At 39.8% G+C, this 12,287-nt stretch overlaps 2 protein-coding genes and 1 long non-coding RNA gene across 3 annotated transcripts; 2 read left to right on the forward strand and 1 right to left on the reverse strand.

Moving 5' to 3' along the window:
- Positions 1-4,217: 4,217 nt before the first annotated feature.
- On the forward strand, positions 4,218-6,107 carry LOC131014161 (cytochrome P450 94A2-like). The gene has a single exon (XM_057942046.1). The coding sequence runs from the start codon at positions 4,395-4,397 to the stop codon at positions 5,901-5,903; it is 1,509 nt and encodes a 502-aa protein (XP_057798029.1). The 5' UTR covers positions 4,218-4,394; the 3' UTR covers positions 5,904-6,107.
- Positions 6,108-9,451: 3,344 nt separating this feature from the next.
- On the forward strand, positions 9,452-11,063 carry LOC131014162 (uncharacterized). Its single transcript, XM_057942047.1, has 3 exons — positions 9,452-10,295; positions 10,376-10,646; positions 10,725-11,063. Exons 1-2 carry the CDS (start codon positions 9,513-9,515, stop codon positions 10,643-10,645), a joined length of 1,053 nt encoding a protein of 350 aa, XP_057798030.1. The 5' UTR covers positions 9,452-9,512; the 3' UTR covers position 10,646; positions 10,725-11,063.
- Positions 11,064-11,100: 37 nt separating this feature from the next.
- LOC131014163 (uncharacterized) lies at positions 11,101-11,739 on the reverse strand. Its single transcript, XR_009098092.1, has 2 exons — positions 11,599-11,739; positions 11,101-11,511 (listed from the first exon to the last, which is right to left on the reverse strand). It is a non-coding gene; the product is annotated as an uncharacterized LOC131014163 (long non-coding RNA).
- Between the last annotated feature and the right edge of the window lie 548 nt (positions 11,740-12,287).

The raw sequence follows: 12,287 nt of genomic DNA on the forward strand, positions 1-12,287 counted from the left end.
TCTTCCGCCGTATCGTATTTCAAGCCACCGACCAATAATTGCGCGCATATTTGATTCCGTTTTTTTTTTCTTTATGTTTTAAGTAGCTTTTCCATTTTATATGAATATTTATAATGTGATAATGATATATGCTTCCTTTTCATTATATTTCTTGAAATGAACATATATAATTCAACTCTAAACACACTTGTCGATCCGAGGACAAATTTTTTATTCTTCTTTCAAAAGTTGTCATAATCTATTAACAGTCAAACTGAGTAAAACTGAAATAATTAATGGAGAACTAAAGATTTTATTGAGAAATAAATGCGACACAAAAAAATATAGAATCACCATTCGATCTTCGCGCAAAGGTTTGACTTGCTGCTACAAATAAATCAATTCTAATTAATGGGATCGGCCTAATATAGTAATGACAATAATTATCCAAATACTTCGAATTATCCACTTATATTCTAAAATATCATATACTATAAATATTATATTATCTTAATAATAATTATTAAACTTTCAATTTTGTATTATATATAATCTAATATTGCTTTTTTTTTTTTTGCTGATATAATTGTTAAATTTTTGCTAACTCACCAAACGGGTTGACGTGTCTTCCATGTAGATAAATGACAAGTTATGAAAATATTCAAAATTATTCGCTTATATATATATATATATATATATATATATATATATATATATATATTTCAAAATGTCTTATACTATACCAATAATATCTCGATAGTACTCATAACTTCAATTTTTAATCATAATCTAGTTTTCTATTGACTTCAACGAAACCATTGTTAATCATGTGATTAATTGCATGTGGACAAAAATACAAAATGACGTTGCTTTTTGAATAAATTTTCTCTTTTGTTATTAATTAAACGTTTTTCTTCTGCGTACGTATATGATCCTGTGTTAATGAATCAACAAAACACCATTAACTTCTGTTGGCTAAAAGCCAACAGAGGTTACATTATGATTATAATAAATTAAAACTATTGGTGATATTTAGATATTATCTCAATATTAATTTAATTAATTGTGATATTTTAATAGCAGCAACACATGTTTTAGAGGGACAACTACGACTAGAGGGCTTGAATGCATACTACGACTAGAGGGACAACTACATGAAGACATCGTGCCGTGCTGATTAGGTTTAGACAATTTCTTAATTATGTCTTTAATTTCAAATATAAACTTGCAAGAAACAACTCATTCGATCCTGATTAAATAAATGTGCGGTTCTCATCATGCACTACAAAAAAACGTACGATTACCGACGGCATTTTGCCGTCGGTAATAAGGCACGGCCGCCGGTGATAAAGGTTACCGGCGGCGTTACCGGCGGCAAATCGCCGTCGCTAACCGGCTCGTCGGTAACGCCATTACCGACGCGATCGGCCGCCGCCGGCATTTCCGCCGTTGAACGGCGGAGAGTTGCCGGAAAATTACCGACGGCAAATGCCGTCGGTAATTAGCGGCGGCGAGATCACCGTCGGTAATTTTCACTGGACGGTGGTGGCGCACACGCCGGAGTTGTAATTATAAGTTTCTTACTAGGAATCTTGAATTCTTAGTAATAATCTTGGATTAGTAATTAATAATCAATATTTAAATTTTCACTTGTATTTCAATATATATTTAATTTCAATGTTTTTGTATTATTATCTTTGACCAATTTATTAGATGATAAATGAAAAAAAATAAAAAAAAAATAAAAAAATAAAAAAAAATTACCGACGGCGTTTGCCGTCGGTAATTAGCGGCGGAAAAATGCCGTCGGTAATTTTGGCCGGACGGCAGTGGTGCTATCCCCGGATGTCACCGGCGGTGGTGATTAGCGGCAGCCTCTTGCCGCCGGTAAATAGCGACGGCAACGCCGTCGGTAATAAATAATTTGTATTTAAATTAACATATATTTAAATTAGCGATGGCACAACCGCCGCTAATTAGCGGCGGTTGTTTTGCCGTCGGTAATGCGCCGGTAATAGGCAAAAGGCGGGTCGCCGTTTTTGCCGCCGCCGTGCCGGCGGTAATTGCCGGCGGCGGCTTCGCCGTCGCTAATTTTGGCCGCTATTTTCGCGTTTTTTTGTAGTGATGCTTTCCAATATTTATATTGTTCACTCGTGTTCCACCGTGAATATATACCATTTTTTTAAATTTTATTATAAAAATAAATATTACTACTACTATATAAAATAATGAATCATATTTAACATATATTACCAAAGGTTGAACTTTAAATTGAAAAACTGCATACCATATATAGTTGTTGATTAATCAACTCATAATCAATTATTAACTAATTAATTAGATGCCAATTAGGGCTGGCAATTTTCGACACGACACGATAACCCGACACGAAACCGCACGAAATTAATGGGTTAGTAACACGCACGATAAGGTTCGGGTCCTTATCGGGTCGACCTGATAAGGACCTGATAATTTCGGGTCGGGTTCGGGTTGGGTCGGGTTCGGTTCAGGTAACCCGATAATAATATTATTATTTTTATTAAACATTTATTTTAATTTTTAAATTTTTATTTTCTTAGTTTAGGTTAATAGGGTTTCATTCATCCCTTCCAATTTCCATCCCATCCCCCGCCGCACACAGACACACCCGTTTCGTCCCTTCCAATTTCCATTCTTCCAAGTTCCAACTCCCAGCCTCCAGCCGCCGCACTGCCCCGCCCCGCCGCCCGCACTCGACGTCGACTCTCGCAGCCACATCGACGACGACGGCCCGGCGCAGCCCTTCTTCGAGTCGCCGCCCCTCTCCCAGAGTTCCAATCGGCGCGGCTGCTGAAGGAGTTCACGCCGCCGCTGCCGGTTTTCTGGAGTCGATTCGCCGCCCCTCTTCGAGTCGCCGCCCCTCTCTCAGAGTTCCAATCGGCGCGGCTGCTGAAAGTTGGTTCAAGTCACCATTTTCTTTTTTTCTTGATTCTGCTTAAAATTTTGTTTGTTACTTCGTTTGTTGTTTTTGTGGCTTTGTTTCTTACTTTTTTTTATTCTTCTGCATTTGCCATTTTTTGGAAAATATAGATGTAAATAAATTCAATTTCTGTTCTTGAATCCGATGCTTCATTTCATGTAATTATTCTTGAAAATTGTGATTCAAACTATTTGATATGACATTATGAATATTATACATAATTCTGTATAAAATAAAAAAACAGAGATAATTATGAAGATTGAATATAGCTTATTAGATTGATTGATTGTCTTCATCGAGCCTTTGGATGATGCATCTGTTATTTTATCTTCAAAAGTTGATTTTTATTTTGTTTTTTGTTGCAAGAAGTATATGATATTAAATAGGCATTTCTTATCAGGTTGTAATCAGATCGTGTCGTTATCGTGTCGCTATCGGGTCGTGTCAACCCGATTCATATCGGGTTGTAATCGGATTCGGGTTGGGTTCGGGTTTAGCTGTATCAGGTTGGGTTCGGGTTGGGTTTTAGCATTCCCTTATCAGGTCGGGTTCGGGTTTGGCCTTATCAGGTCGGGTTGATATCAGGTCGACCCGATAGCGATCCGACCCGCACGATTTGCCACCCCTAATGCCAATGAGACCTAGCTCAAGTGGCAAAACTGATATATCCAGAGACTCTCCTTTGTGAGAGGTACTGTTCAATCTCGCATGTGTGCGGTGTTGTTTTTCTACTTTTGTGTGGGTAGTTGTCCCGTCTGTGTGCGGTTATGCTTCACATTTGTGTGGTGTAGAGGTCATGTCTGCGTACGGGTTGCTTATTTGATTATATTTAGATATCTCTTGTAATTTTAATTCAAAAAAGTAATTACAATTATCCAAACAAAATAATTAAAAAATTATTAATTAACTAATTAGATTGAAATTAAATACTAAAACATAATTACATATACCTAATTAACTTGGTATTAATAACAAGAAAAAATGGAAGAAGAGATACCAAAAATTTGGAGTTAATGCACGATGTAAAGCGATACATATCTACATTTCACATGAGGAAAAAAAAAGTGATAATGAAAAAAATAATGAAGGAGAGTGTAGGCTAGGCTATTAATTTGAATTAAATTAATTTGGATATATAGAATAACAATTTCTACTATCAATACTTCAAATAACTTTTTATTAAAATTCGTGACGTGATTAACTATGCATATTTATGAGGTACGGACGGATTAAATGAAATTAAAAATCAACTTCCTAGCTTGCTAACATGACATAAATAAGGATTGCAAGAAGTTTTGTTTGAAGAATCTGCTGCATGCAGTCGTGGCGCGCAGTAGACTTGTAGTATGGTTGCATTACTATAAATGTACATAATTTCTCAAGATCATGCAATATCCGTCCACAACCAAAATCTTCAATATCACATTTTCAAAATAAAGATTAAAAAAATAAAAATATGGTGGATCTCCAGTTCTCAACTCTCCTCTTCCTCTCCATCTCCATGGCATTCCCACTCATTCTGATCTTCCTCCTCAAAAACCCTAACCCTAACTCCGCCGCAAAAACCTACCCGGTGGTGGGGTCCATCCTGACCATATGGAAGAACAAGGAGCGGCGCGTGCAGTGGATCTCCGACATGATCATCTCCACGCCGACGCTCACCTTCACGCTCCACCGGCCCCTTGGTTACCGGCAGATGTTCACGGCCAACGCCGCCAATGTCCAGCACATCCTCAAAAACCACTTCTACAACTACCCCAAGGGCGCCACCTTCCGCACCATCCTCTCCGACTTCCTCGGCGACGGCATCTTCAACGCCGACGGCGACACCTGGAAATTCCAGCGCCAGCTCGCCAGCCACCAGTTCAACACCAGGTCCCTCCGCAAATTCGTCGAGACCGTCGTCGACAGCGAATTATCCGACCGACTGGTCCCCACCCTCGCAATCGCCGCCTCCAGCGCCGCCGCCGTTGATTTGCAGGACATTCTCCAGAGGTTCGCGTTCGACAACATTTGCCGGATCGCCTTCGGGTACGATCCGGCGTACCTGCTGCCGTCGTTGCCGGAGGTGGAATTCGCGGTGGTGTTCGACGAGGCGCTCCACCTCATCAGCGAGAGGTTCAATTCCAACATTCCTTTCCTGTGGAAGATGAAGCGCGCCCTAGGCGTCGGGAAGGAGAAGCAGCTGAGGGAGAAGGTCGGCGAGATCCGCGAATTCGCCAAGAGGATCACGAGGGAGAAGAAGGAGGAGCTGCGGCGGAAATCGTCGCTGGAATCGGAGGATCTCCTGTCGAGATTCCTGAGCTCCGGCAACTCCGACGAGGACTTTGTGACCGACGTGGTGGTCTGCTTCATCCTGGCCGGAAGAGACACGACGTCGGCGGCGCTGACGTGGTTCTTCTGGCTGCTGTCGAGCCACCCGGAGGTTGAGGAGGAGATACTCCGAGAGATAAAGCAGGGGAGGGAGTCCGACGACGGCGGCAGCTACGACGAGGTGAAGAGCATGGTGTACACACACGCGGCGCTCTGCGAGGCCATGAGGCTGTATCCGCCGGTGCCGGTCAGTACCAAATCGGCCTCATGCGACGACGTTTTACCCGACGGCACGGTGGTCAAGAAGGGGACGAGGATAAGCTACCACCCCTACGCCATGGGGCGGGTGGAGAAGGTGTGGGGCCCCGATTGGGCGGAGTTTCGCCCCCTGCGGTGGCTCGAGCATGCCGGCGGCAAGTGGAGCTTCGTCGGCCGGGATCCCTACACTTATCCGGTGTTTCAGGCGGGGCCCAGGATTTGCCTGGGGAAGGATATGGCGTTCCTGCAGATGAAGAGGGTGGCTGCCGGAATCCTGCGGCGGTTCAGGGTGCTGCCGGCGGAGGAAAGCGTGGCGCCGGTGTATGTCTCGGATTTTACTTCGAAGATGAAAGGGGGGTTCATGGTGAGGATTCAAGAGAGGGGTGAGCCTTGACATTAATTATTACTATGATATGAGATCGAGTAGGTGAAGTACATCATAATTAATTAATAGATTCTACAACTACTTTATTCGTCTATATATATATATATAATTATTGAAGCAAAATACATATGTTGTAAGTTGTAACCATCTATATATGTATCTTTATATATATTTTTATGTTTCTATTGAGTTACATGGCACTTCATTTATCAAGTTTTTATGAGTTCATTATAACAGTGTAATTTGCCATTATTATATACATAGATTCGACTTGTTTGAATAAGAAAAATATACACCCTAACATTGGCAAATTTATTTTTTAATTTATATATGCAATATATAATGTCACGCAAGAGGATCTTAAAAGGTTTGCCAAAGCTTATTTTTGAAATTAAGGCTTATCATCTAAATTAATTCATAGTACTACTATTTTAGGATGTTTAGCTACTAGTCTTACAGAGAGGATCATATTCATATCTGTTACTTTGTACATAATAAAGTGAATTAGATGATTTATCCATTTATGCACGAAATTAATTAAAATGATTTAATTGGCCTGCCTAATTAAGGAGTACTATTTAATTACACAATTAATGTTCCATTAGGTAGTTGACGGTTGTTCCATGAGTGGTTATGGCACAATGGAGAACTTGTTTTCATGGGGTAATATCAAACAAGTTACCCGTGTGTTTGGTATAAAATTGAGATAAAGGGTGATAAATAAAACTTAAATAAATAAAATCTAGATAAATAATACTAGTGGAGGAGATATTAAATTTCTCAGTGAAACAGTGATATAAGAGCGGGTCTCTCCTTTAATGCGGGCCTTCTTGTTAATCAATATTGCTATCAAACGCTTAAATAAAACATGATTATTTATCTATTTTACTTTATCTAAAGCTATCAAGAGAAAGGTGAGCACAAGAGAAAATAGTGTTATATCCAACAACTAATCCATTATATATATGGTTAATTGCATGAAAATACACGAACTTTAGTCCCAATTTCATTTTGCACATGACTTTTGAAACTTACATTTTAAATCATGACATTTACATTCCTTCCAATTTTTCCTTAAAATTGAGCTCCGGCCATCGGAGAGGCTGATGTGGCGCCTATGTGCCACATATTCGTCTGACATGTCTTTAATTAAACCTACGTGCCACAATGAACACGACGTCGTTTTGACTGTGTGTGACAAAACACCGCGTTTAGCTAGCGGACGATGTCGTTTCCACCACCATTTCCAATTAAACCCTCAAATTAGGGCATTGTAATTTTACAGTTGTAAAATTACGAAGGAGACGCCATTTTCACCCATCGTTGATGGTCAACGATTACAGGAAGGCGATTGTTTATTCGAAGTGGTCCCAGCTACAGTGGAGAACGTGGCATTTAAGCCACAAATCGAGGCTAATTTAAGGCATCAATGGCAGACAGGTAGGGTTCTTTTTCTTCACTTCGCGCCTCTTTTTGTTTTGTCCATTAGTTCGTAGTGAAATCCTTTTAAATGTTTGTCAATTAGTACGAATTAGGCTTTTTCGTGTTCAATTACTTGGCAATTTTTATGATTTTCTCGAATTTCATGTACGAATTAGTTTGGGTAAATTCTGAATTATTTGATTTGTTGGTAATTTGATGCAGTGATGAATTTGGGGTTTATATACATCATGGGGGGAATTTTACTCATGTTGGGTGTGCAAGATTATATCTTGGGGGCAGTTCAATTTTGAAAACGGCAGATAAAGATAGATTTGGCTACTTTGATTTGCTTGAATTGGTTGGTGAATTAGGTTATGTTAGCTGGGACCGTCTTGCTTGGAAAGCTCCCACGACGCTAGCATTTTTTGATTTACAGAATGATGCTGATGTTATGAAAATGCTAAAAATCAGTCTCAGCAAAAATGCATTTTGTAGTGTGTATGTAGATAATGGTAAAATGGGTAGTGATAAAACTGTTGAACAGGAGAGTAAAAGCAAATAGAAGTCAGATGTTGTGAGTAAAGACAATGCAGTGGGAAAGGGTAAAGAGAAGTCAGATGTTGTGGGTAAGGGAAATGGCAAAGAGCATGTAGGTGTAATAGGGAAGAATTCACCACTAACTAGAGGTATGAAGAAGGCTTTAGATGTTCCTACTTCTCCAATCACTAGGAGCAAGAAAACTTTAGATATGGGAAAGGGTAGTGAGGCAGTTGAGAGTACACCAAAAAAGTTGGGTAAGGGGAAGCAAAAATTGGGTAGGTCACCTGTTTCTAAAAGATATAAGAGTAAGGTATATGAGTTAGTAGATGAGGTCATAATAGAGACAGATCCTGAGGACTCTGACTATGCTCCTAATGAAGAGGGAGAGCATTATGAGACAGATGACAGTTTAGGTGATAGTGAATTGGGCAGTGATGATGAAGAGTATAGAGAGGCAAGATTGAACATTAGGCTTGATGAAGGTGTGGTGGCAGAAATGGAACCCCTAAATTTGCAGGAGGATACCTTGATGAGTGAGGGTAGGTCTATGGACAAAGATGAGAGCAATGTTGAGAGAGGGGATGATATGCATTCTGATTATGACCAATCTGATGGGGATGTTGTTTCAGACTCTACAGATGAGGATGGGGGGGCTAAGAGATTGCCTAGAGTTATGTATGACCCTAGATGCAATCACAGTGATTTGTCAGTGAGGATTGGGTTAAGGTTTGAGAATGGGTTCCAATGCAAAGAGGCTCTTAGAACCTGGGCAATTCTGAAGGGGTTTCCTATGAAGTTTAGGAGAGTAAGTAAAAAACAGTTGGATGCAAGATGTAAAGCACCATGTGTGTGGAGGTGCTATGGCTCTTTAATCAAAGAGCAGCAAACTTTTGCTCTGAAGGTTGTTATTGGAGAGCATACTTATCTCTTTGACATTCACAATAAATTAGCAGACTACAATGGCTAGCTAGACAATATGTGGAGGTGTTTAGACTTAGACCATGTATGCAGATACAGGAGATGGCAATAGATGTTAATAACAGGTTCTCTATCCAACCTTCATTAGGGAGACTGTACAGGGCAAAAGCACATGCCCTAGAGTTGTTAAGGGGGTCAGTGAAGAGTCATTACAACTCATTGCGATCATACATGTCTGAGTTAATAAGGGTGGATAGGGAAGGCAGGTTTGAGCTTCTTTGAGGAGATGATTCTGTATTTAGAGGGCTTTATATTGGGTTCAGTGCTCTAAGAAAAGGATTCATGGAGGGTTGTAGGAAGATTCTGGGACTGGATGGGTGTTTTCTGAAGACTTACTTGGGGGGTGCACTTTTATGTGCTGTTGCCAAAGATGGAAACAACCAGATGTTTCCAGTGGCATGGGCGGTTTTAGAAACTGAGAATGAAGAATGTTGGAAATGGTTTCTGAAAATTTTGCTTGAGGAGTTGGGAATAACAGATGGTCTTGGTCTGAGCTTCATCTCAGATCAACAGAAGGTACGTTTGCTTAGTAGTTTTCACATTTTGCTCAAGTTATTTGATTATTTCTGAAACATATATGTTATTTGATATTGCAGGGGCTTGAAAATGCAGTGACATGTCTTGCACCATTTGCTGAGAGCATGTAGGGCAACTTATCAAGCAGAATTTGAAGTAGCAATGGAGGAGATGAAATCTGAAAGTGAAGCAGCATACAATGACTTCATGGACAGGGAATACCACAGGTTCTGTAGGTCTTTTGTTTCAACTGCTTGTGTGTCTGATATGATTGACAATAATGTCTCAGAGACATTCAATGGTTATATTGTCAAAGCTAGGGCTAAGCATATCATTACAATGCTAGAGGATATTAGAATAGCATTGAGAGAAAGACAGTACAAGAAATTGGGATTGGTTACAGGGTCTACAGATAGGCTTTGTCCTAATATTAAGAAGAAACTTGAAAAACTTAAGCATGATGTAAGAATCTGCCGTGCCCATCCTGGTTTAGGGGGTAAATTTGAAGTGTCTTGTTATGAAGATAGACTCATAGTCCATTTGGGGGATAGAACATGTAGCTGTAGGCAATGGGATCTCTGTGGGATACCATGTAAACATGCGGTTGCAGCCCTACACTTCATGAAGGAAGAGCCCACTGACTATGTGAATGAGTGCTATTCTGTGGACAAGTATTTGAAGGCATATGCATATGCTCTAGAACCTATCAATGGTAAAAAAATGTGGCCAAAGGGTGTGGGTTATCCAGTAGAGCCTCCTATGATTAAGTCTATGCCAGGAAGGCCTAAAAAGAAGAGAAAGAGGGATATTGATGAGAGAGATCCACACAACTCTACAAGGCTGAAAAGAGTTGGGCTTAGAATGACTTGTCAGAAGTGTCTCCAGGTTGGGCATAATGCAAGAACCTGCAAAAATGAGGCTGTGGAAAAAGATGATGCAAACCAGGTATGAATTTTAGTTTTCAGTGATTCAGTTTTGCTAGCACTTGTAAAACCTAAATAACCTATGTGAATGATTGGTTACAGAGACCAAGAGGAAGGCCTAGGAAGCATCCTCTCACCTGCAGTGAGAGGCCAGCTAAGGAAAGGAAGAGGCGCACCACCAAGAAGACTGCTACATCTGCCAACAATGAAGACTCAGCACCAACTCCAACTTCTACTGGTCCAGCCACGACCTTGCACTCTACAACTCATGTTGTAGCTTCCACAAGCACAGTCATGAGAGAGAGAGAGAGCTATAGCTTTGAAGGGGATGGGGGCATATGTTGCTCAAGGGACTGGAAATATATATGTTAATGTAAGAATCTAACTTGTTTAACTGCATATATTGATCATTTATTAGAATGTTAGTAACTGGTATTAATTGCACATGTAGATGTCTTCAAGGAGTGCCAGAGCAACCTTCGTACCACCCCGTCCCAACACAAGGTCGTCTACCAGTGGAAGCTTAGCATCTGGTGTAGGATCTTCCAACACACAAGATGGTCCAACTTATGAAGCTCCAACACAAGAAAGTGAAGGCACTTAGGCAGTTTAATTGAGAAGTTTTACTTGGTCTTTTGTTCATGGACAAGACTTACTTGCTATTTGATGATAGTTATGTAATGGTATTTGCAGCAGATGTTTGGTTAGTGAAATATAACAGTTGATGGTTTTTGTTGATGGACAAGGAATATTTGGTTATTGTTTTATAACAATTCACATTATGAATGCAGCTTTGTTGTTTTGGTATTGATGCATCAATTCAAGCATAGAAAATGGCCATTTTTCAGGCATTCATACATAATTGAAACAAGATTACACATACAAAATGGCCATATTTCAGGCATTCATCCACCAAATACTGAAAATAGCATCTGCAAATTAGGAGTACAAGCCTGTCATTCTCCAATCTATCTAAACATTAAACCTAACACAAGCACCAAAAGGCCTGCAATTACAATACGTTGAGCTCGAATGTGTCTGTCATTTCCCTTCTTTGCAGCTTCCAAAATGGAGAGTTCAACTCTTAGATCATGGTTGTGCTTCAAGAAGACAGCATTTGACTCGGAAATCTTGAAGTATTCCCCAATCCAAAAGTTTATCTTCTCCATACAGTTTACATGTTGAAATTGAGAAGATAGTGGAATTGAATGAGAATCAACCCATTGAAAATAGTCACACTACAACAAAATTCGAATGATTAAGACAAGTTTTCAATAGGAGGTGAAGAACAAATTAAAATTCGATTAATTAGGAAAACCACATACCGAGCCATAAGCACAACAGAAAAATTCACGCCCAGGATTCCTGCTGGTCCTCGAAATCGATTTTTTGACCGACATTTTACAATTGCACCCCCCTGCGTTCGTGCCTAACTGAACTTGGCCGGAAGTCGCAGATGAAGTCGACATTTGGTGAGGTTGGTGAGGAACCCTAGTCTACGACATATGATTCAAATGTGAGGAAATTGGGTCATTTTGTGATATTTAAACCTAATTCTACGATTTGGACGAAAACGACGCCGTTTTTACTCTTTTAACAACGACGATGTATAGGTTATTTTCCGGCGAATTACATGGCACGTGCCCGGCTGCCACATAGGCGCCACATCAGCCTCTCCGATGGCCGGAGCTCAATTTTAAGGAAAAATTGGAAGGAATGTAAAGGTCATGATTTAAAATGTAAGTTTTAAAAGTCATGTGCAAAATGAAATTGGGATTAAAGTTCGTGTATTTTCATGCAATTAACCCTTATATATACTACTAGTAAACTTGAAGCCATGTTACTGACTAAATTGGTCATTAGATTGGCAAGTGGTCCTGCACATATTTAATCTTATAATATCCACTCAAAATGAAGTATATTAGACTAAATTCCTTTACTTAATTATCATATGAGTATTCGATCAATTTAACTCATATTTTAGGATGTTTAGCATCTATACTATATTAAAAAA

Source organism: Salvia miltiorrhiza, chromosome 3 (genome assembly GCF_028751815.1).
Source record: "Salvia miltiorrhiza cultivar Shanhuang (shh) chromosome 3, IMPLAD_Smil_shh, whole genome shotgun sequence".
In the NCBI taxonomy this organism is placed as follows: Eukaryota; Viridiplantae; Streptophyta; class Magnoliopsida; order Lamiales; family Lamiaceae; genus Salvia; species Salvia miltiorrhiza.

What these genes read in the sequence shown, in the direction of transcription:
- LOC131014161 (XM_057942046.1), top strand. Translation starts at nt 4,395, where the DNA reads ATGGTGGATCTCCAGTTCTCAACTCTCCTCTTCCTCTCCATCTCCATG.
- LOC131014162 (XM_057942047.1), top strand. Translation starts at nt 9,513, where the DNA reads ATGGAGGAGATGAAATCTGAAAGTGAAGCAGCATACAATGACTTCATG. An exon ending in AAAAAGATGATGCAAACCAG is followed by an intron (nt 10,296 to 10,375) that starts GTATGAATTTTA and finishes GATTGGTTACAG; the next exon opens with AGACCAAGAGGAAGGCCTAG.